The 26029-nt window shown below is 35.6% G+C and overlaps 1 protein-coding gene across 2 annotated transcripts; it reads right to left on the bottom strand.

The window, feature by feature from the left end:
* scg3 (secretogranin III) lies at positions 1–26029 on the bottom strand. 2 transcript variants are annotated; one of them, XM_067389006.1, is made up of 12 exons: positions 25606–26029; positions 24494–24546; positions 24271–24301; positions 23969–24193; positions 18922–19064; positions 18558–18710; positions 18221–18461; positions 17337–17453; positions 10550–10633; positions 10303–10413; positions 9343–9432; positions 1–809 (listed from the first exon to the last, which is right to left on the bottom strand). In XM_067389006.1, the coding sequence occupies exons 1-12, from the start codon at positions 25688–25690 to the stop codon at positions 691–693; spliced, it is 1452 nt and encodes a 483-aa protein (XP_067245107.1). In that variant the 5' UTR covers positions 25691–26029; the 3' UTR covers positions 1–690. The 2 variants fall into 2 exon arrangements, with proteins under 2 accessions (XP_067245107.1, XP_067245108.1); XM_067389007.1 differs by having other exon boundaries at positions 18564–18710; positions 25606–26027.

The raw sequence follows: 26029 nt of genomic DNA, 5'->3' as shown, positions 1-26029 counted from the left end.
AAAGAAAGGCAATGTTTAATAGAGTTTTGGAAAAAATCACAATATGTACATTTAAAAATACTTGATTTTTGTGAATCTATAGCATGTGGAATATACAGAGTCGAACAGTGGAGAAACAAAACCAAGAAAACCAAACATAAGATAGAGAAGGAAGATATAAAGATATAAAGACCGCCCCCTAGAGACTGGGAGAAAAAACAACAACAGAGGAAGAAAGCAATTCACTGACAGTCAAAGCTGATTTTTTGGTTGACTGAAAAACAATAATACAGGTTCGTTTCCTTCATCAAATCAGATTAAAAGAGGAAAGAATGCTATACGCCATACATGAATGAATGTTATATGCTTATAATGCTGTAAAAGTCTATTGCAAAAGAGGTGCAAAAGCTTTATGCAATTCATACCAGAAAATCCACTGAATTTCATTCTTCTAGGTAGCCAATGCTTTTAATCTGTCCTAATAAGAACACTTACAACTCAAATGTTATTTGTGGCTCGTCTAGAACTAGATTGCGTCCTATTGCTGACTGCACTGAGAGAGGATATTGCCTTCAGAAGGAAATACTGTCTGAGTAGCAGACTAAATCTTATTTATTAGGAGTTATAGCATTAGGATCTGTGTTAGTATGCCCGGTCGAAGTATTTAGTTGACTCGCTGTTACACTATTACATGTGAAGCTGGACTGGTTCCTACAGGCTTCCGTAGATTCTCTTGATGACATCACCTTCGTCCTTCTCAAGGATGCCTTTGTCGATGTACGCGTCCACCTGCTGGTCCATGAAGTCCCTCAGCTTAGAGAGGTCGTAATCTTAGAGATGCAAACAGAGAGAAGAACACAGAACCTGATCAGCACAGACACTGACCTACACATGGAGATGGACTTCACTACAGGAACTCAGGAAATGATGCCATTTGTGTGCCCTTAACTTAAGGGGGACCTATTATACCCCTTTTCATAAGATGTAATATAAGTCTCTTGTGTCCCCAGAATGTGTCTGTGAAGTTTCAGCTCAAAATACCTCTCAGATCATTTATTATAACTTGTCAAATCTGCCCCTCTTTAGGTATGAGCAAAAACACAGCATTTCTGTGTGTGTCCCTTTAAATGCAAATGAGCTGCTGCTTCCGGCCCCCTTTCCAGAGGAGGGCGGAGCTTTTACAGCTGGTGTTTCGGTTGCTCAACAACAACAAAGCTGAATCTTTTGTTTTGAATCAGTGGTTCGGAGCATGTATTCAACTGCCAAAGTCACCCCCCCCCCCCCAGTGGTGAACCATTGAAATTTTGAAACAAAGCCTCGTTTACTGAAATCACGTGACTTTGGCAGTTTGATATATGCTCCTAACCACAGATTCGAAACAAAAGAAGCAGAGTTTTGAAATCGCCCATCACTAGATATTGTTGAATAAAGTCGTTATTTCGTTTTTTGGTGCACAAAAAGTTTTCTCGTCGCTTCATAACATTAAGGTTGAACCACTGTAGTCACATGACCTGTTTTAAATAGTCTTTAGTAGCTTTCTGGACATCTGAAAGTGTTAATTATCTTGCTGTCAATGGAGGCCTCACTGAGCCATCGGATTTTATCAAAAATATCTTAATTTGTGTTCCGAAGATGAACAAAGGTCTTATGGGTGTAGAACGACATGAGGGTGAGTAATTAATGACAGAATTTTCAGGTTTGGATGAACTAACCCTTTAAGCTCGTATTTTACTCATTTAAAATCAGTAATTTCTAATATGAATAATATGTAAGGATTATTCAGTTCAACTTGATGGAATTTTACTGTACAACTGAAATTCATAAATTAAAAAAAGTCTAACAAAATTTGAGTGTAGTAATGTTTTAGTTAAGTGTAGTGCTTTAGTAATGTTTTAGTTTTTGCACATTTTTGCACTGAACTTCAGTTTTGTTAACATTTTAGATCTATTGAGGGTGGCACAAAACATCTTTCAGTAGAGAATTGTTATGGGTTATATAAATCTGTGAGTAGGTTGAAATAACGTAATGGTCCATGCTAAATGACATTTGAAAGGCTATAGCCTTGAAAAAGACAAATACTTGAAATGTGTTATTATTTCTGTCTTGTTATTAACGCTGGATGTCAGAGATCACAGTAATGCCTGGGAAAGTAAATATGCATAAATGAACTTAAAAATTCACGTTTTGGCACAGCATGTGTGTGCGATTGTGTTTGAGTACATTGTGTGGGCTGAAAAAGCTGGCCATCAGCAGAACGTGTGTTTGTACATGTTGGTGTGTGTGGGCTCTGGCAAAATTTATAGACCAGTGGTTTCTTCCTACACTGACCATTACAACTGAATAAGACTGGTCAGTCCTCACAGACACTGAACAGAGCAGCGGAGTTTCCTCCAGACCGCTCATGCTTCCTGACTATGTCTGTATCAGCGGCCATAATGACCATGACTCATATTGTATTTAAAAAACACTCACACAAAGTCTTCATGTGTGCATATGACTATCCTGACCCCTGAGTCAAGATGAATGTAAATAGATTTTAATGATGGAATAGAATAGACTATTAAAAAAAAAAAATAAATTGCCCAGTGCATAGGCTTTCTAGCATTAATATGTCAGTTTCACAGAGTCACATTTTGATTGGCACATTTGATAGATTTTAACTTCCTGCGCCACAAATAATGCAGCTATACTGAGTAGGCTAAAGATATTTATAGTTTTCATGTTTAGAGGGTTAGTTAGTTGATTATTTCACTGTATTGTTATTGTTTGGTCACAGGTTGCAGTTCAGGTGGTATAAAAAGTGCTTATTTCATGGACATCAATGAGTCAAGTTTTTAAATGCTAGCCTAGGCAATTTTCCTTTTTGTTTTTAGTAATATTATTCAGTGCTCTGCCATCTGTGTTTGTTCATGTTTCTTTACTACGGGAGCTTGTTTCCGCCAGTGAATAAAAAAAGGTAATGTCGACTTATTATCTCACAATTCTGACTTTTTTTTCTCTGAATTTCTTGATAAAAACTCACAATTCTGACTTTTTTCTCAGAACTGTGCAACAATTGCAAGCTATAAAATCAGAATTGCGATAAAAATGTCGCAATTGCGTGTTATAAAGTCAGAGTTGTGAGATATGAAACTTGCAATTATGTCAGTCTTTTTTCCTAAGAAATACTGAGTTTATATCTCACAATTCTGAGAAAAGAAGTCAGAATTGCGAGATATAAACTCAAAGAAAAAAAGTCATAATTGTGAATAAAAAAATTGCAGAATTGTGAGATATAAACTCGTAATTGTGATAAAAAAACTTAGAATTGTGAGTTTATAGGCCTCTCGCAATATATCTCTATCTATATCTTGCAATTCTGACTTTTTTCTCACAATTCTGACTTTTTTTTTTTCTCTCGAGTTTATATAACGCAATTGTACGGAAGAGGATTAGGGCCAAGCAATAATAAAAAAATAAAAACATCTTGAGACTAAAGTTGTTAAATTTCGAGAAAAAACTCGTTAAATTTCGAGAAAAAAGTCTAAATAAAATGTTGAATAAACTCATTAAATTATGAGAATAAAGTCATTAAATTACGAGAAAAAAGTCGTTAAATTATGAGAACAAATTCGTAATTTAACCAATCTGTTCTCGTAATCTAACGACTTTTTTCCCATAATTTAATGACTATTCTTAACAATTTATCTCAACTTTTTTCTAGAAATGTAACAAAATTTTTCTCATAAATTAATGAATTTGTTCTCATAATTTAACAACTTTTTTCTCGTAATTTAATGACTTTATTCTCAACATTTTATCTTGACTTTTTCCTCGAAATTTAACGATTTTTTTCTCGTAATTTAACGAGTTTATTCTCAACATTTTATCTAGACTTTTTTCTCGAAATGTAACGAGTTTTTTCTCGTAATTTAACGAGTTTATTCTCAACATTTTATCTTGACTTTTTTCTCGAAATGTAACAATTTTTTTCTCGTAATTTAATGTTTATTCTCAACATTTTATCTCGACTTTTTTCTCGAAATGTAACAATTTTTTTCTCGTAATTTAATGTTTATTCTCAACATTTTATCTCGACTTTTTTCTCGAAATGTAACAAGTTTTTTCTCGCAATTTAACGAGTTTATTCTCAACATTTTATCTCGACTTTTTTCTCTAAATTTAACGAGTTTTTTCTCATAATTTAATGACTATTCTTAACAATTTATCTCAACTTTTTTCTAGAAATTTAACAACATTTTTCTCATAATTTAAAGAATTTGTTCTCGTAATTTAACAACTTTTTTCTCGTAATTTAATGACTTTATTCTCAACATTTTATCTTGACTTTTTTCTCGAAATTTAACGAGTTTTTTCTCGTAATTTAACGAGTTTATTCTCAACATTTTATCTCGACTTTTTTCTCGAAATTTAACAAGTTTTTTCTCGTAATTTAATGAGTTTATTCTCAACATTTTATCTTGACTTTTTTCTCGAAATTTAACGAGTTTTTTTTTCAAAATTTAACAACTTTAATCTCGAGATGGTTTTATTTTTTTATTATTGCTTGGCCCTAATCCTCTTCCGTACAATTGCAAGAAAAAAAGTCAGAATTGTGAGATAAAAAGTCACAATTATCTTTTATTTATTTTTTTTATTCTGTGGTGGAAACAAGCTTCCATACATTACGATCGATATGTGAATGGGCCACATACGTTTTTCAAGCTGAGGATACTTTGTTTTACGTCATCGCCCCCTTTTGTTACTTCATACCCCAAACATTTGAACAGTACAGCAAAATAATCAGAACATTTTCAACTAAAAATGGGAAACTTTTTATGCATTTGGCCATTGATTTACATGACAACAGCATTTGAGGTCCTGAAAATTCAAGCTTTTGAAATTGGGTTTCAAAGTGCAAGTTTTTGAAAATTGTACTGTTATCGTCTCCATGTAAACAACAATAACTCAAATTTGTGAAAATGGTGACGTCATGTGCATGTGTATTACATGTTCAGTCTATAGGCGTGTAGTGTTGTTTGACATCGCCAACTATTGGCCTGGCATACATAATACAGCGTTTTTAGTTGTTTTCGTGGATCCTTGTGAACGTGGATCATTTTGAAAAAAATTTCAGTTTTTAGTAGCCTACATCATTGTTGTGAAAACAATAAACTCTAATTTAGGATGATATTTTTGTTTTCGTTGTAATGTTTAATTTAAGATCTGTTTTTGTTCTGGGTTTAAAATGGATGCATCAGACAACTTTACAGCTCAAATAACTAAATGCTTTGAAAGACTTATTATTAGAGCTTTAAAACTATGAGCTACTATGAGCATTACTGTAATTGCGCTGTAGTGTGAGTTTATCGGTTCGAAGAACTGAACAAAAGGTTCTGAAGAGAAACTGAACTAACAGAAAAAAGTAGCAACCCACATTCTTTACATGCAAAACATTCTTCCTCTCTATTTCTTTTTTTTCCTCTGTCTTTGTCAAACATGCCTTACTTACAATCATTCTCCAGATTCCCATGCAATGCATGACACTGTTAATTTACTTTCCCTTAGAATCAATGGACAAAGACCTCAGGCACACACATTAGTAAAGCCCTTCAGCCTTTCTTGTTCCATTAAGGGATTTCGGCAGCTTTGTTTCCAGGTGGACCGAAAAAAAAAAAAAAAACACAGTCTACCGGATATCCTGTAGAATTCAACCTATCAAATGACGACTTCAAAACTCCTGAATTGTTTCCAATTGTGTGTGCATCAGACGTTCAGCCAACGGTCAGGGCGACGTCTGAAACTGATGGTGTGTCACAATTTGCATACTATCCGTACTAAATAGTATAAAAAAATTAGAATTAGTGCGTCCCAAATCGTAGTATGTTGAAATGAGTATTGCAAAGATACCCGGATGGTCTACTTTTCCCGGTTGGAATCTGAAGTGTAGATTCATGCGCACTCTAATGGCTAATATTGCCCACAACCCATTGTGCGTTGGATGAGGATTCGATTAGAACTACAAACATGAATAAAAAGTGTTAAAAAACTACAAACTTGACGGGTGTGCGAGTATGACGGTTAAACAGAGCAGTATTGTTACGTTAAAGGGGTTTCAGTGACTAATAATCAGTATCTAACCTGACGAAAGATATTTATTCAATGTTATTCACATTATTTTTCATCTGCAACAGAACTGTGAACTTTTATAACGATGCGTTTGGTCATTAACTTTTAAATGCATCATTATGCAAACATGAGGAGAGTTACCGTGCTACTACATTTTTCCCTACATAAATTTCATTACCATACTTAAAATTTCATTCTTCTTAAAACTGCTGTCTGCGATTTTTGGCCCTCTAGCGGTTAATAAACAGAACTGCATGCATCTTGCGGAGGAACATTCTAGCCGGATCTACTTTTCTCTGTGTATGTCTATGGTGAGTCACGCAGTTACTGTGATACTCTGCGGCGAGTTCTACCAGTCTGGTCTGAAATAGTCTGAATATAAACACTTATTATAAGTGTACCATAATGATTCAGGATAAGACAAAAACATGGTTTGGAAAATGGATTCATGTTGTATATTCTCATGATATATTTTCTGTACATTTTTAACAGAAAAAAGTTGCGGACTGCAGCTTTAATGTATTAAATTAAGGTAGTGTTTATACATCATTGAATTATTGGTTTTACTATCTTTAATTTATTCTGATTTAAATAAATAATAATAATAAAAAATACAGCAGTGAGTATGAGAGATAAAAATATGCTTCATTTGCTTTATGCAGAAAAATTGTTCTCTTTTCTTTTGTGATGAATATGACCTGGACATGATTCACCCGTCTAGACGATAACATGCTGCTTCTAATGAATCTGTTTGGAATATGAACAATAGAACAACAGTTCTCATCTCAAAACACTCTCTTATTTTCTGAGCTGAACAGATGATGCCTAAAGAACACAGACAGTCGCTCAGTCTCATGCTGGCAGGTATAAAGAGAGGAATACACAGATCTTTTGTCCAAAACACAGCAGACTTACAGCGCTGTAACAGAGCCAAGCTCATCAAACCTACGCATATTCATGAGCGCTCTCACCCACGCTTATTTTAATTGCAAATTAAGGGGAGAAAAAGAGTCTTTAATTTGACTGTTCTTCTCCATGTTTCTATGTAACCTTGGATTAGGGGTAACACTTTTGACAGCTCTAAGAGGGAGAAAAGGCTGTTTAGCAGTTAAACAGATTACCAGAATGTTCACTAGCAGTACAGGATATGTAGTTCTGTCATGACAACTCTCGGGATATTGGTTTGTAATAGACATTGGCATGGGAATGTTAATGTATTTGGTTTTAGCGGAATAGCTCTGCTACGCTGCTGCCGCTGCAGAGCAAGTACCGAGATTGCTACTACCAAAACATTCACAGACATTGCTGCTGCTGCACATGTAACATAGCAGATCTATACAGGTGGAGCTAGGGAAGGTGGAGGGTTTCTGAAAGTGTGCTGCATACTGCTAACAGAAAACACTGTTAGAGTTTCATGCTAGAAATATATAATAGTGTCATTATGTAATTTTCCAAAAAAAGACATCTTTAAATTGCATTATGCATTACACTAATTTAACCACTGTCTAATTAGAATGTAGAAATCGATTTCTGCCCTAATGCAGTTTAATCTGAATAATATTACAAACAAAATGGACAGAGTATGTGCATTAAAGGGTTAGTTCACCCAAAAATGAAAATTCTGTCATTAATTACTCACCCTCATGTCGTTCTACACCCATAAGACCTTTGTTCATCTTCAGAAAAACAAATTAAGATATTTTTGATAAAATCCGATGGCTCGTGAGGCCTGCTTTGAGAGCAAGTAACAAAAAAACAAATAACAAAAAAAATAATGACTTTATTCAACAATATCTTGTGATGGGCAATTTCAAAACACTGCTTCATGAAGCTTCGAAGCTTTACTAATCTTTTGTTTTCAATCAGTGGTTTCGTAGCGTGTATCAAGCGGCCAAAGTCACGTGAACCATTGAAATTTCGAAGCACTTATGACGTAACAAAACCTCGTTTACTGAAATCACGTGACTTTGGCAGTTTGAGATCGTTTGATACATGCTCCGAACTACTGATTCAAAACAAAAGATTCGTAAAGCTTTAAAAATCGCACTTCACTAGATATTGTTGATGTTATTTTGTTTTTTTGGTGCACAAAAAGTATTCTTGTTGCTTCATAACATTAAGGTTGAACCACTGTAGTCACATTAGCGTTGTCAAAAGTACCGGTACTTCGGTACCAAGTCGGTACTGAAATTTTGAAAATGTGACGATACCAGCATTTCTGTAGTACCGGTAGTACTGAGAATCCGGGTATATTCGGTACCCACTGATAGGGCTGTGCCAGTATTTACTTTAATATGACACGAGTGAAGCACAAAGCTTTGTTTACAGAAGAAATAATAGTTTAGCAATTAAATGTGACATCGCAGCCATGGAAACATTTTGGTTTATGCCGAATGAGAGAGGTCGGAGAGTCCATACATTTAAGCTTCGTATTCTGTTTTCCGAATCGAGATCTGGTCACCTGATTAGCAGAGAATTTAACAATATTCCATTAGTTATTCCACTGAACATCTGTTTCTTTTCTGGTAAAGTAGGTTTTGAGCTGGTTTATGCTGGTCCAGGACCAGCTTAGGACTAGCATGGAACAGCAGGACCAGTTTAGGACCACCATTTGACCAGCATACAGCTTCAAAACCTACCTTACCAGCATGTGCTGTTTTTTTCAACAGTACACAATGGATGTTTGAGCATTTATTTATTTATTTTTTATATTTCAAAATGTATTTCATTGAGGTAGCCTATATACACACACAAACACACACATTCCAAATCATATTTAATATTTTTAAAATAGGCTATATAAAATAGTAAAATAGTTCCAACAGATTTTGCTGTGGTACCAAAATTGGTACAGCGAACCGTAAAATTTTCATGGTATCGGTACCAACTACTGGAATTTTGGTACCGGGACAACACTAAGTCACATGAACTGTTTTAAAATGTAGTACCTTTCTGGGTGTTTGAAAGTCTAAATTAACTTGCTGTTATACAGGCCGCACGAGCCAACAGATTTTATCAAAAATATCTTAATTTGTGTTCCGAAGGTGAACGAAGGTCTTACAGGTGTGGAACGACATAAGGGTGAGTAATTAATGACAATGTTAATTTTTGGGTGAACTAACCCTTTAAACATTCAAACAAAAGGCACTCCACATATCCTGCTGGCTTGAGTCATGATTAAATGAAGAGCAAGTACAGCACATTCTCTGTCCATTTCAGCAGCTGTAAAATATGTAGTATTTGATGAACATTTACCTTCTTTGTTGCCTTCCTTGTTGTGTTTTTTCAGCCATTCAATGTTCTTCCTGATTGCATCAAGATAACTCTCAGATTTCCCAGGATGACCTGATAGACAGAAATTACTATTATTATTATGTCCCATAATCACCAGAAAAACAGCCACAAAGTGATGATTCATATCTTCCTCTGAGCAAGGTTAGAAATTTACTCAATTATCAGCCCATTTTCACATGTATGACACTGACAATCCTGATTTCAAGGTTGGAATTTTGGCCAGTGACAGAAGAAAATGAAAACATTCTTCTTCCTGTCCTTTTTGCTTGTTTAAATTATTATATCTTGTCTGCCTTGTTCAATATTTTGCAAGAGAATATAGAGATGAATTAATGGTGCTTTTAGAATAGACATATTTTTGCAGTCATCCAATACAAATTTGTACACAGATCATGTTATAAAAGAGTTTCCATAGCAACAAATAATTTCCGTCAGTTCTGAGCTGTCATCTCATAAATGTGGTAATTCTGACATTAAAGCAGCATTAATGTATAATGGGTGTGCTCTAAATGGTTCTTGGGTAATAAACAATAATGATTATTACAGCTTTTAACAATAATGTTTTCAAGGAATCAATAAAAGTCTCCCTTACCATTGCCTCATAATTTCATTCATTACTGTCAGTTCACTCTGAGTGTTACAGCGATGCCCTCAATCTGTTGGGCTGCTGCAGTCTCCCTATGGGACTGAATCTCTCTCTCTGTATCTCTATAACACACATACTGCAGTCTGGCAGTATGTTTCCTGTGGAATTGCAGGCTAGTTTTGTATTTAATACAGGCTTATCAGTATATCTGCTAGCCTGCAGAGAGCCCAGTTAAACAGCTCAATTACACCAGCAGAACCTGAGAGGCTTTTAATATGATCCGAAAACATAAAACATGCTGGTGAAGATGATATAGGATCCTTGCATATACTCACTGATCTCTGCAGCAGTCTGGATGTCTTTGGTTGAGTCTTTTAGCGATTCATACTCCTTCTGCATTTTGGCAGCTTCTGTTTTGGTGTTGTCATCATCATCCGATGCTTTTCCTGGAACGAAGGGGGGGAAAAGAGTATAGTGATGCCAAAGTATTCCTGAGCAGAATCTGCAGTGAATGACTTTGCAGTGTTGTGACCTGGGCTGGTTTGAGGTGTGGTGGTAGGTCAGAGTTGGGCAATGATTTACCTGTAGGGGGCGTAATGCTGAGAGGAACCAGAGATTTACCCAGCTTGTTCTTGGTCTGCAGGGCAATCATTGCATCCAGATTTTCTGTGTGGAAAACATAATATTTATAAATACCGTGATGATGTTGTAAGCATTTTGTAGACTGTATTTTTCCGGTAACATGCTACAATAAGGTCCAATTGACCCTTCACAAAGACCCGCCCCCCTTAGTTACTGTTGCTTTGTCCGACAAGCCATGGCGCTGTCACGTCACACAGAGTGAAAAATACATCATGGAGCAAAGAGGACACTGACAACACGTTGACAGACAAGACAGCGCAGGTTACTTATGATATTAAACAAAGTCCCAGCTTTCAAATTGTGTAATTTTTTAAAAAAATTTGAACAATAAAAAACGTTTTGTGGCTCTTTAATGTGTCATGACATTGTCACGCCTGTGTCACGCCTCAGCTCAAGCGGCTCGTGAACCGATAATTTCTTCCTACTAGTTAATTTATAGCATCAAATAAACAAAAATGAACATGAGAAGGAATGTTGTTTCAAACGCGGAAAGACGTCAGTATACACCTTTTTTCAAGTTCAAGTCCACCGAGGTTAATCTTCTAACTCCTGACTGCTTTGTCAGACAAAATGGCGGATTCGTTATGATTGGTTAGATTGCTTATCAATCAAACTCCCGGCGAAGGGTCAATTACACAGTGTACAACTTTTCATTGTTAGGTGATGTTAAAGTCCATTAAATATAATATTAACAGATACAACTTGATTTGAGTAAATTTTAGTAAATGTTGAAATTAAGATTAACTAAGATTAATAAATATATTTGACATGGTTAGTTCATGTTAACAAATGAAACCTTATTGTAAAGAGTTAACAATTTTTATAACTGTATAATATTAATGGTAACACTATATTTCAATTTGTCCACTTTAGACATTCTAACTATAAGTAATTTTGCAACTCCATGTTAACTAGCTCTCATTAGAGTATTAGTGGACTGTAGTAGACTACTGTACTAGGTTTTTTTTCTTTTTTTCTTTTTTGAGTAAAGAGTGAACAAATGTTCAAAGGAAATTCTGGAAATGCTACTGTACCCATAAAAAAATTTCTTAATTTTTGTCAATCAAACATCTACTTTCAAAATAAAAATTACAGTAAAATTACATGCATTGTCTTTTTAGAGAATAAAAAATACAGCTTTCACCACATATGGTACTTGCAGTTAACCAACGGACATTATTAGCGAACGTTATTTTTACGGTACATTTTTTCTTTTTTATATTATGATTAATTGTAACACATTCAAAAATAATAAACAGAACACTTTAGTCAAAGTCAGTAAACAAGTAAATGTCTATTTGTTCTTTCTCAGAGGTCAAAGACTGTATGTTTTTTAACTGATCAGAATTATATTTGACAACTGAGAGCTGCTTCCAACAGTCAGATGTGCGTGTGCCCTGCTCATTATGTGTCCTGTACACACTTTTGTGTCTTGGAACTGTTTGTCATAGACAAACACATACATTAGGGCATAATGATAAGAGCCTCATCTCATGTTTAAACCACAGCAGATCAATAACCAGCTGTATCCTGGCAACACTCCCTGCCATTCCATTTGATCTTTACAGCACTGTCATCCTGTGGCGCAGGTTGCCAGAGTAACCCCATTATTACGCAATGGAGAATTCCAAATTGTTATCTGTGTTCTATCAGAACGACCGCGACCATCTCGTTAGAGAAACGCACTGAATTAATTACACGGAATGAAAGAGAGAGAGAGAACAAAAGAGAGAACACTGGATGAATGAAACCGGATGCTGCTTGCTTGAGCAGATGTCTTGAACATATAAGGGCATGAGATGTAGCGCACGTTGTTTGTGTCCAATCAAAACACCACTGGTCAGTTATGATTGGTTACAAAGTTAAAACATTTTGGAATCATTGCAAAGTTAATAAAATACAAATGCAAATTCATTCAAATTATTTTTTGTGCACACTATTTCTTTTCAAAATCCTGGAATCCAGTTTAACCAGACACTATATTTATTTAACCTTTTGCTGTTGGAGTAAATGGAAATGTAAAAATAATGACAATGAATTCTCTGGTCACTCATTTACCTCTACTTGAACTAGCTATAATTTTCTTCTGTTCGATTAGGCCTTATTTACAAAACTGTGAAGGTGACATGAAGGTAGAATGTTGATATTCTGTCTTTACTCATATACAGACACAGACTGACGTTCTGCATTCATTATTGATATGTGTGTCACCTGACCCACAGGCAACACAACCGGATCAATCCATCCTTAACAAAAGGGACTTAATACTGTATATTAGCTCAGATCCAATGCCAATCAAACAAATGCATATGAGTCATATAAATGACAGGGAAAATTTTCCCCTTAAAATTAATTATTAAAAATCTGCCATTAAAAATATTGAATGTGTACTCTAATCTTAAAGGGTGTTCACCCAAAAAAATGAAAATGAGTCATTAATTACTCACTTTCATGTTGTTCCAAACCTGTAAGACTTTTGTTCATCTTCAGAATACAAATGAAGATATTTTTAATACAATCTGAGAGATTTCTGTCCCTCAACTGACAGTCCACGCAACTACCATTTTGACACTACAAAAAATTAATAAAGAGATTAACATATTTAATTTAGGCTTTTAAACGCACACATCAAATATGGTAAATGGAAGCTCAAGCATGCTTGCTTGACGTGCGAGAACCAATGAGGTTCATTCTCGTGTGTTTAAGCTTCCATAATAACCAGTGAGGTTTGTTCTCTCATGTACGGTTGAGCTTCTGTTTTTGTTCGCTGATCAATGTTTATATGCGAATAAAAGCCTAAATTCAATCTGTTCATCATATAAAGCAATTCAGTCAATATTTGGACTTTACCACTCTATTCTTTATGTGCTTTCTGAAGCCTCAACGTGGTAGTTGCATGGACTGTCAATGGAGAGACAGAAATCTCTCAGATTTCATTAAAAATATATTCATTTGTGTTCCGATAATGAATGAAAGTACTAGAGTATTAAGTATTAAAAGATATTTAAAAGTATTAAAAATTGTACTTGCAGATAATATATTTGTAATTAAATAAACGGACAATTAAGTGTAGACTTTTCATGACTCTTTCGCAACACTTAAAAAGTAAACTTTGTAATAATGTTTTAATAATCTTTTGTCATACTTTGTTGACTAACATACTAAAGCATATAAAGTACTTATATTTTAAATGTAGTGTTATTCAATACTACATTTTAAGGTAATATATTTAAATGTTCTAAATTGCAACTTCATCACTACAGATGTGTAGTTACAAATATCAATAAAAATTACATATAAATAAAGTATGTTTTAGTTTACCATAAATGCTTGTCAGTACATTCGGTAGTACACTTTAACCATATTTCAAAGACAATACAAAGATAATAATTTTGAAATTACAAATAACTTAAGCATGTCAAAAAGTGCTCTAACAGTGTTTAACATAAATTTAAACTATAATACATTTTTATTTAATACTTTTATTTAATTTATGTATTGTCCAAAAACATTACATTTAGTTTGTTCAGTATATTCTTTTAAAATACATTATTTACAGTACATAATCACTACTGTATGTTAAAGTGTACTTATTTTTCACAAGGGTTGACATCGGAATCACTTTTAGCAATGGTTGATTAGCCCAACCAGCTTAAGATATTTAATAAGATATTTATTAGTACAACGAAAGCAGATTTGGTGCTAAAAACTTTACTTGTATACAGTCATCATCAGTGGTCTCAAACTCAGCTCCTGGAGGGCCACTGTCCTGCAGAGTTTAGCTCCAACCCTTATTAAATACACCTGATCCAGCTAATCAAGGTCTTCAGGACTCCTAGAATCTTCCATGTTCACTCAACTTATCTTTTTGAGTTATCTTTTTGCACTGACTCAGTTACTCAGTTTCATTAAGATATTCCAATTAAATTTTATTCAAATAACCAAATTTGTCAAAGATATCATTTGAAAGATAACTCAAAAAGTTCATTTGATGAACTGGATCAGGTGTGTTTAATTAGGGTTGGAGCTAAACTCTGCAGGGCACTGGCCCTCCAGGAACTGAGTTTGAAACCATTGCAGTAAATGTTTGTTGAGTGGTTGTTGTGGTTGTCATTAGTGGAGGAAACACAAGTAGCAATTAAGATTCATGAGCTAAGCCTTCATCTTTTCATCATGTCATAAACTTCACCAAACGCACAAGTAATTCCACCAACAATGTCCCCATCATTTTTTAAAAGAAAGTGCCGTCCATGCTGTTGTATAACTGTAGACACAGCAAACACTGATACGACATCAGCAATAATCTGCTTCAACTATCTGCTCTATATTTGATTTGATTGAGGAAAAACAATAAACATTAGAAGCAAGTCAAAATACAGCTGCTTGTCTCTCTTTCAGGCTGGACAAAGCTTTGTTTCAAGACGCTAATGCACACAAAAGCATTCAGTCACATTAAGCTTATCTCAGGGATTCCTTACTGCCCACACACACATACAGAATGTCCTAACAAGACATGACAAACCGATACAAGTATTTACGGCTATCCTCGCAGAATGAGAAAATACTGTGTAATGTGACGCAATAACAGCCAGTCAGAATATATTAGTTTAACACTGCTAAAGTAAAGCAGACAAAATATTTTATGATTTCTATTGAAGAGACAGTGTTGTCACATTGTGCTTGGTTAGGACACAGTACAAAATGAGGGTACACACTTGCAAAAAAAATGAACCAGGGATATTGCAACACTAAGTATGGAGGCTTTAAAAAAGCCTTTCAGTTAAAAAAAAATGTGTTGCTCACATACACATGAACTAGATCAATATGAAATGGTTTAGCCTAATTTGACCTAACAAAGGTCAAATTAGTTACTTAACTAAACTGAAAAATATAGGCATATAAGACAAACATATAAGCCAGGATTAGGCCTTAGTTCAATTAGGACATTTAAGTAGCTTTTATAAACATGCCTTATATATAAATAAATATAAAAAAAAACACTACTGGTGTGCATCTTGAGACAAAACAATGGCACTGACATATTTTAAGATATGTCAGAGCAAGTTGCTTTCAGTTAAAACAGCTCAAACATGCATTTTAGTCTGGGACTAGGCTTAAGGCCCTGATATACTTCAAACGAAATTGAAGAATGAACTGATGTGACATCATTTAGAACAAAATTAGGCCAAAACGAAGTTTGTTTTGGGAGTTCGAAATAGCTTGCCAAAGCGAACTCCCAGGAAAAGTTCGCTCCAGCTGCAAAACACCTTCGTACTATGAAGGCTCTGCCTTCATTCACGTGGAACTCTTCTCTGACTCATTTCATCTGTTGAGTTCATTAAAGTAAGATCTCCGCGGGTGAAAACATGAACACTCTGGATAGCCACTTTATAGTCAAGGCTGCCAACTCTCATGCATTCAGCGTGAGACTCACGCAATTGACCCAATTCTCATGCTCTCACGCCACACCCCCATATTCTCACGCAGAGCCGTGCAGCAGTGAGGAAAAAAAATCGCGCCGCATGATCTCGCAAAGCAACGCCCAGACAGACAGTGTAGTGAGTTTTTTTGTGACAATTGTGAGGGAAATGCACAATTTATTCCCATAAACAGTGCAGTTAGCCGTTCTCCTTACCATCTGCAGCGTGTGAATTGTGAACGCAGGCAGGTCAGTGAGTTACTGTCTCTGTCCAGTTTAGGCTAATAAACTAATAGGCCTATGCTATTATATAGTTTATATGGAATTAAGTTACACAGATACCAAATACTTTGACAATCAATATATACTTAATACACTTCTGCTAATGCAAGGATTTTGTGTTTGTATTTTTTTTCACACCAAACCACGCCCCTCCATAAGCCCCGCCCCCCAAAATCTCACTCTAAGCTAAAATCAAAAGTTTGCAGCCCTGTAATAGTACAAAATGAAATTGTGCTTCTGATTAAATGAGGCACTGACACTGTTTTTCATGTTTGATACTGTAAATCTGCTTGCTTTTAAGCAATTAATTGAATAAAACGTGACGTGACTTTACTGGAGTGCTAATTTGCAGAGCTTGTGCTAACATACACATATTAATACGATCAGAGGCTTTTCCTTATGCTTTCTATAAAAGATGCTGTTTTTGTTGTTTATTTTGTTACTGAGAGGAAAGCATGCAGCACATATTTAAATATTCATCTAACCGCTGCTCTCAGCAGTGTGGGCGGCGTCAGATGTTCGATAACAGTATATCGTTGCTTACGTATTTCAAATTTTGTTTTACCCCTAAACGAAGAACGAAAAAGAACTTTGCCGTAAGTATATCGCGTCCTTTCAGCCTTGTCTGCGAAACCATGGGATAATAACATGAAGCTTCTTTCAGAAACTACCAAGATGGCCGCCAACTGGACTTCATTATTTACCTTATTTTTCAATGTGAAAGTAAGCTATTTCCTGTAAATGACTTCTGATTCATTAGCTGCTATAGGTAAATAACTAGAAAAATAACAATGTGCAGGTCAAACTATCTGCGCTACTAACCTGTGTGTTTATGATTATGATAATAAATTAATAAATATGATAACAAAAACTGATTTTACAATGATGTCAAGCAGCATAACAGACTGATTATTTTTGTTTTGTTTTGTTTCTTTTTGGGACACCAAAAGCCTTGCACATTCAAATTAAGAATTGGTTCTTCAAAAATGCATCATAAATAAAGTTGACAGAGTATTTTGGTCTTACCCAGATAAGACACTCCTTCTTCAGGTGTGATAGTTCCATATTTGACCATCATCTTCACAAAGTCGATCAAGGTCTTCATGATGGTGATCAGGGTTTCTCTCTCCTCTTTATCTTGCTCTGTAAAGTGAGAGGAGAAGGATGTGATAGATTAAGCGACGAAGCGAAACTTTAATCTGGATTAATGTGGTGTTTGCTGAAGAAGGGGACAGCTGAGACCACAGGAAATGTGTTTAACCAGATGGTGATGTTACAGACCTTATGGCAGTTGATTTACTGAATTGTGTTGTGTTGTAGGGTGTGTTTCATGTTTTGTGTGCGCTGTATTCTGCTATACTCTGGTGTGTTGTATTTTTTTGTACTTTTTTGACCCACGTAAGTAGGACTTAAATACATCTTTATGTAACATAATTATGCACACTTCTTTTTCACAAGGGGTGGTTTGTTTCTGTAATGTTGTGTGTTTTATTTGGTTTGTGTTGTACTGTGTGACACCAAGTGCAACATGTTCCTGGATCAATGTCTTTGTTGTTCCAACATTAGCCAATCAACCAATCAAGATTTGAGGGACAAGTTTACAGTTTATGTCCAGTTTAGGCTTACAATCAGGGTTAGGTGCTTGTACATAGTGTTATTCACCAATCATTTTCCTCTGATTTTATGGATAACTGATGGGTAGGTTTAGGTTTAGGGGTAGAGATAGGGTTAGGACTAAATTTTAGCACAGGAATATTGTTCCAGGATCAACAAAATATAGGACATTTCTTAGGACATTTCCTCTACTGGTGTGTTGCACTCTGTTTTATTGTGTGCATTATGTTATATTGTATGTTGTATTTTGTTGTGTTGTACTATATTTGTGTTGTATTGTTTGTTGTGTTGTCTACCTGAATCAAGGCTCTTGAGGAGTCTGTAGAAGTTGGGGAAGAACTGAAGGTCCTGCAGTCCGTCTTCAGGGTTCAATTCATTTCTGTCATTCCCGTCGCTCTCGGCGTCCCATGAATCATCTGCCCTCACTGTGTCATCTCTGCTCTCCTCTTCCTGTTCTTCATCACCATCATCATCGCCACCAACATTATCACCTTCATCCTCTTCCTCATATCGTCGGCTGGGCCTGTCTTCCTCGTCCTTAAGAGAAGAATGCAAGGGAAACCACAATTTTTAAAAATAAATTCTAGATTAACACATAGTTGGTAGAAACATTACAGGCACATGGTCACGCACTCGCACCATATTGCTCTGTGTGTCTTTAGCTGCATTCACGGGGTACTCCATACTGAGGTCTCCAATCATGTTTTCTTTGGCGTTTTTGGTGATCAGATCCTGCAGGGCTTCTGCAACTTCATATTCCAGCGTCTCTGCCTGACTGTCTGTGATCTGAAGGACAAACAAAAGAACACAACATCTGCTAGAACAAACAATTCACATAGATTATTGTATGACAATCTATTTTCCATGCAATTCAGCTGGATAAACTGGAATATGTTCCCCTAGAGCAATTAATACATTATGTATGATGTTTATTGCATGGTTCATCAATATGGCAGTCATTGGAATCACTGCTCAAGCCACGATTTGAATTACTTACTAGACCCAGCTTGAGCAGTTTAGACACAATTCTGTCAAACACTCCTCTGTCATCCTCTTCATAGATTTTGTTGGCGATTTTCTGGACGATATCCTGAGCTGTTAGTGGAGTCCCATCCAGCTGACGAAAGCTTTCAGGATCATCTGAAACCGAACACAGGAAAATATTTCATATCACTGTTCACATCAAGGATAAAAACCATAAGGATAACTATAACAATAAAGTTTTAATAACCATTCAAATTTTTTGAGATTAAAGACGATAATAATAATGCCCCAGGCAGCCAGTTTCTTACATAACTGTACTGTACTCTCTTTTTCTCACATAATAAACACTCAGTTAAACTTTAATTATTCAATAAACAATTTAATGTTCATTTATTAAATAATCGTTTCAGGTTTATTTCACAATAATTACCGGCGGACTATACCATGATTATTAATAACCTTTCATAAGCTGATATTTTAGAAAGTTTGAATGAGCTAAAGAGAATGCATCCATTTGCTATATTACAGTTGCAAGAAAAAGTATGTGAACCACTTGCAGAATCTGTGAAAATGTGCAAAAGTTTAACAAAATAAGAGAGATCATACAAAATGCATGTTATTTTTTATTTAGTACTGTCCTGAGTAAGATATTTTACATAAAACATGTTTACATATAGTTCACAAGACCAAAAAAAAAATAGCTGAATTTATTAAAATGACCCAGTTCAAAAGTTTGTGAATCATTGACTCTTAAAGGTCCCGTTCTTCGTGATCCCATGTTTCAAACTTTAGTTAGTGTGTAATGTTGTTATTAGAGTATAAATAAAATCTGTAAAATTTTAAAGCTCAAAGTTCAATGCCAAGCGAGATATTTTATTTAACAGAAGTCGCCTACATCGAACGGCCAGTTTGGACTACATCCCTCTACTTCCTTCTTTAATGACGTCACTAAAACAGTTTTTGGACTAACCTCCGCCCACAGGAATACACAAAAAAGGGGGCGTGGTCTTGTTGCGCTCCCACAGAGAAGAGCAAGAGTTGCGTTTGTAGAGTGTGTTTGTCGCCATGTCGTTGAAACTGTGTTATTTTCATCCCGGAGTCCAATCACCTTGTTTGGCCTTCCCAGGGACGCTGTACTTAGAGATCAATGGTTACAATTTATGTTTAACTCGGTTCCCGAAAATTATAATTGTGGTATCCTTACTGCAATAGTCAATGTTGGACTGCAGTGCACATAATGGCCACAAGAGGGGACTATGTTTATGTATATGGCTGTTTTCCGTATGAGGTACTCTTCTGAGTGAGTGCTAATGTTGTACTTTTTCTGTTGCTGCTCGTGGAGATTAAAGAGTTCAGTCACTCGGGAATTATTGTCTTTTGTGTTCATTCGGCACAACACCACAATAATCCACATGTAAAACTATGTGCAGCACACGTTATGGTAAGAGGCGTGACCTTTCCGGGCAAGGTGCGCTAAGCTGCTGTCGAATCACAACACAGGAACCGCTGGCACAATCAGAACTCATTACGTATTTCTGAAGGAGGGACTTCATAGAACAAGGAAGTCATCAGCCCGTTTTTATGACAGTGGAAACAGCGGTATACAGATAAGTAACTTATGTGAAAAATACTGTGTTTTTTTACACGCAAAACATGAACACATGTTATATTGCACACTATAAACACAATCAAAACTTCAAAAAAACACGAAAAACGGGACCTTTAATACTGTGTGTGGTTACCTGGATGATCTACGACTGTGTTTTTGTTGTGTGTTGGTTGTTCATGAGTCCCTTGTTTATTCTGAGCAGTTAAACTGATCTCCAGGTCCCAAAAATTCTTTAGTTTTCCACCATCTTTTGCATATTTGAACCCTTTACAACAGTGACTGAATGATTTTGAGATCCATCTTTTCACACTGAGGACAACTGAGGGACTCAAACCCAACTGTTAAAAAAAGTTCAAACATTCACTGATGCTCCAGAAGGAAACACGATGCATTGAGAGTCGGGGGGTGAACACTTTTGAACAGGATGAAGATGTCCAAATTTTTCTTTTTTCACTTAAATATATATTGTTTTTCATTTAGTACTGCCCTACGGAAGCAACAGAAGATACTTGCATGTTTCCCGGAAGACAAATTAAATACAATTTACCTTGATCATCAAATGTTATTAATGCATCATATTTCCTGATGCATTAATTACTGAAGAAAAAAAACTGAAGGATCTGCAGGACCTGGAGTTTTTTTTTTGAAGAACAGAGCTCAGTTTAACTGCTCAGGACAAATGAGAGACTCATGAACAACCATCACAAAACAAAACAAAAAAAAAGTCGTAGATCATCCAGGTAACCACACACACACAGTATTAAAAATCAGTGGTTCACATACTTATGAATGGGGTTATTTTAATAAATTCAGCTATTTGTTTGTCATGTGGATTATATGTAAACATATTTTATGTAAAATATCTTACTCAGGACAGTACTAAATAAAAAATAACATTTTGTATTATCTCCCATTTTTTGTTAAAATTATTAACATTTTCACAGATTCTGCATGTGGTTCACATACTTTTTCTTGCAACTGTATGTCAAGAAGTGAGAGTGTATCTTTTAGATGATAAATAGCTAATATCTATTAACAAATTCTGGCAATAGATTAGCTTCCATGTCATTTGAATTTGAATTGGTGCTACCTGACTAGAGAAAACAGAAAAAAAGGAAGGAAAATTTCAACACCCATAATCACTACGCATGTGCTGTCCAAGGCCACTTCCAGTCAAGAGTCAAAAACCGCCTTGCTTTAGTAGGAAATACTTCTTAGCAAACTTTTAGTCACAATGATGTTGACTTAATTAACATATACTACTAATATTGTAACAATACAATGCGGGTTGAAAATCAGTGAACCCTATGATAACGTAAGACGAATCCCAATGAAAGTTGCATGGTCCATAGGTTTATTTTTCAATGTGTTGTGTTTGAAACAATGGAATTATTTTAGCAGAAGCCTAAAAAAATAAAAGCTCTTAAAAAGCGAGACTAAGTAGGAGGAGAACGTGTGAATGTTGAAGCTGGAATCTGCCAGAAATTCTTGTCTGTCTGTTGTAATTCCTGTAACCCAGTGAAATCACACAAAAACACCTCCCACTCTGTTATCTGCCATTATCTACCACAGAGATCGACTTACACGCTTCCAGTAAACTCACCATCTGCCTGAAACGTGAAACTGATCAAACATCTGATGCTAATTCTGACAGAGTCAGAGGTCTTAGGTGGTCAGAGTGCCTTTATTAAACGACTGTCATAAGGTACAAATTTAATAAATTAACACATGACTGCTCACATATACAACATCTATTCAGTGCTCGGAAACATGGTCGACCCAGTGTCGGTGAGGTAATAAGAACCACATAGGACAGATACTGTTATTCCTAAACATCAGAATAACTAACAAGTAAAACTCATTCTGAATGAGTTTGAGGCTGTGTTCCGTGGCTAAAGGGCTAAAGCTAACATTACACACGGAGAGATTTATAAAGAATGAAGTTGTGTTTATGCATTATACAGATTGCAAGTGTTTAAAAATGAAAATAGCGACGGCTTTTGTCTCCATGAATACAGTAATAAGCTATTGTAACTTTAACCACATTTAACAGTACATTAGCAACATGCTAACGAAACATTTAGAAAGACAATTCACAAATATCACTAAAAATATCATGATATCATGGATCATGTCAGTTATTATTGCTCCATCTGCCATTTTTCGCTATTGTTCTTGCTTGCTTACCTAGTCTGATGATTCAGCTGTGCACATCCAGACATCCTGCCCTTGTCTAATGCCTTGAACATGGGCTGGCATATGCAAATATTGGGGGCGTACATATTAATGATCCCGACTGTTACGTAACAGTTTGTGTTGAGATTCGCATGTTCTTCGGAGGTCTTTTAAACAAATGAGATTTACATAAGAAGGAGGAAGCGATGGAGTTTGAAACTCAATGTATGTCTTTTTCATGTACTGAACTCTTGTTATTCAACTATGCCAAGGTAAATTCAATTTTTTTATTCTAGGGCACCTTTAACAGTTTGAACAGTACAATTTAGTGTGGATTTTTATGAAATTACAAATCACAATGTAACAATCACAAGAAGTCACAATATAATTGCAGCTTTGCAAAGAGGTTGTTATTGAAGTATGAGGATAAAGTGAAAATCATAAAGTAAAAATTGACTTTAAAAATAAATCACGGATGATTTTGGTGCAAGAAACTTTTAGTAACAATAAGCTGGGGTAAATGTTAAAATTATGACATGACCTCTTTGAGCTATTATGCTAGGTTAAGAAGGCTTTTAATGTGAAGACTATGTTTAGTCTGACTGCCCTGATGTAGGAGACTGTGAGGTTTAATGCTATAAAACATCCAGTACAGCAGCCTGTGGAGGGATAATCCCCTGCCTCTCTCTCTCTCTCTACAAAATACCTCCTGATTGACCTATGGTGTCTGCCACCTGTTCCTGTCTTTAGGATCACATACAGTCACAGCGAGGGATTAGCATTTTCAAAGTGGGAGATAATATGGCTTTTGACAGGTCAAAACAACAACAACAACAAAAATGTTCATAGATATTTTACTTTTTCTTGAGGTTGGCTATTTTACGATTTAGAATGTAAAATTTCCTCACACAAAAGCAATGCTCAAAATGGAATATCCACATAGTAAACACTGCATACTGCCTAAGTATGTGGAAAAAGTAGGTATTATAACTATAAATGGAAATAAATGTGGTTACATTTACATTATTTAACTTCATAAATGTCTTGAATTTTGTTAGTTTGATTAAATAATCAAAATGGGTATAAATAAAATCCCACATTGTATTGTGGGATACACTGTTCCACACAGTGTCCTCTTTGGCAAATTTAGTAGGTCATCCATCTAATCCATGCATATAGAAAATGTGTGTGCAATCAACATACTGTGCACTGTACACATACTGCATAGTATGCTATGCTGAAAAAACTTTGTTAGTATGGTAATTGTAGTTCTTACCTTGGTATTTGTAGTCCATTCCACTTTTAGTAGAGTCATAGTCATCAGCCAGTCTTCTGTTTTTAGTAGAGTCGGCCTCATCAGTACCGTATCGCTCATCCTCAGAATCTGAGATGGGAGTCTCATTGTTTGATTCTTTGGACTTTTCGGCCAGAGACTTGAGGAAGGTGATGTCATCGTCCTCAGAGTTTGATTCTGCTTCAGCTGGTGGTGTTGGCTTGGATTCTGCATGGATGAACAGCAAGCACTTGTGAGCCATTGATCACTATGAAGCACTTTGTCACCATAAGATTATATCTCACCTGTCTTCCTGATGCTGTCAGCTTCTGCAATCTGTTGAAAAAAAATAAAAACAACTCTTGCTTATTTTTATTTTTTTAATCTATTTTTCTTTTGAACTCTATGCATAAAAACGTCTTCTATTGTCATGATTCTAGAAAACAGTAGGCTAAACGTAGATATATTCATCTTTTTCTTTCACATAACATAGTAATTAACAATAAGTTAGTATTTCTGAAATCACACCTGCTGTTCTAACGGCTTCTCCTCAGTCAGCTCTCGGTTGTACATGCTCTTATCTGGATCAGGAAAGAAACATACGCATTCAATAAAGGCAAAGATCACCGATTGCAGAAAGTATTCTTTGCTCAAAACTTAAAATGTATTTTTGTGTTCTGCAGAAGAAAGAAAGTCATACAGGTTTGGAATGACATGAGGGTGAGTAAATTCTTAAAGATTTTCTTTCTTTTTTTTTAGTGGACTATCCTTTTAATACATTGACCAGGAGGAATGATGAAAAGAGAAGATCTGCAGTATCACTACAGAATCAAGCTCAGATTACAATTGATTGGTTATTACATTGTAACTACAATGTAAAGACATTGTAACAACAAATTATTTTTAAAAAAATCTGTGAATTGAGTATGATTTTGATGGAATCAAAACATTCTACATTACAAAAGTTTATTTTTACCCTAAAGTAAAAATATTATTGATATGCATGTTTTTGTTTTTTACTCTGGCTATGGTTGTTGAGATCTTTGATGCATTCAGTTGCAGTCCAAACTGTCCGAGAGAAGCTGCCACCGAATAATCGGATTGCAGGACAAAAGATTAAAGGCCTTTGAAAACACAGAGCTTCCTATGCAATAAATGGTGAAAACAACAACAAAATAAACCATCTAAAACATTTCACCTTATTTCCACATTTATATGGAGTTAGTCAGTAGTAGTAGTAGTTTTTCAATTGCTAATATGTTCAACATAATCCACATTTAGAGCCTATAATTGTACATATTTAAAAATACAATTTAATACAATATGATTGTTGAAAATAAAATAATTTATTTTACTCCATATTTACTCTAAATATCCTTTGAAGTCCAGACATGTGTTTATACATCACGTGGACAGTGTCCTTAATATCAAAATAGCAAAATATTTTCTGATTATTTTATCTATAGCCTGTAGGCTATATTTATCTATAGGCTATTTGTAGCAGTTTTTAGTTTTATTACACGTCATGTATGCATGTTTCGTTCAATCTGAATAATCGTCAAATATTCCATATTGCATAATAGCTACTGGACAGATGCATTGGACTATAGGTTTTTTGGTTATTCAGTAGTCTAACTCACCGTCGGGTCCGGCAGGTGTGGGAAACGCGCTGATCTGCGATATTACAGCAAGGACAACCACAAACCCTGCGCTTTTTGACGCCATCCTTTATCTGGTTTCCGAATTGCCGAGTAGTTTCGAAATGTTTGTTTTCTCTTCTTTATCTGTGTTGTCTTCTGTGAAGATGAACTCGTCGTTGCTTTGGTTTTGTGGAGCGCGCTTGTGTTGGCTGGCTGCCGCGCGCTCTCAGCGCCTCTCTTCTATAAGCGCAAAGGCTTTAGTTCTGCGGGAGCTGTTGAGTCCCTGCAGTGCTGAAACCAGGTCGCTGACTATAATTAACAGAGGATAAGCTGATGGGAGCTCCTCGTGTATAACGGGCCCTGACTCCAGCAGCTCATGGATGGAGGAGGAGGACTGTACGGTCACATCCGCCCATGTGCGTCA

The sequence above is a fragment of the Chanodichthys erythropterus genome, chromosome 7 (genome assembly GCF_024489055.1).
Source record: "Chanodichthys erythropterus isolate Z2021 chromosome 7, ASM2448905v1, whole genome shotgun sequence".
Taxonomy (NCBI): domain Eukaryota; kingdom Metazoa; phylum Chordata; class Actinopteri; order Cypriniformes; family Xenocyprididae; genus Chanodichthys; species Chanodichthys erythropterus.
The sequence above is the reverse complement of the archived record's forward strand: the minus strand, read 5'-3'. Positions and strand labels throughout refer to the sequence as shown.

Bases quoted from the DNA above. Each gene is read 5' to 3' on its own strand.
- scg3 (XM_067389006.1), bottom strand. From the start codon at position 25,690: ATGGCGTCAAAAAGCGCAGGGTTTGTGGTTGTCCTTGCTGTAATATCG. The intron at 19,065-23,968 runs GTAAGAACTACA...GTTCGGTTTCAG, and splicing joins AATGGACTACAAATACCAAG to ATGATCCTGAAAGCTTTCGT. The intron at 17,454-18,220 runs GTAGACAACACA...CTCACTTTACAG, and splicing joins CCTCAAGAGCCTTGATTCAG to AGCAAGATAAAGAGGAGAGA.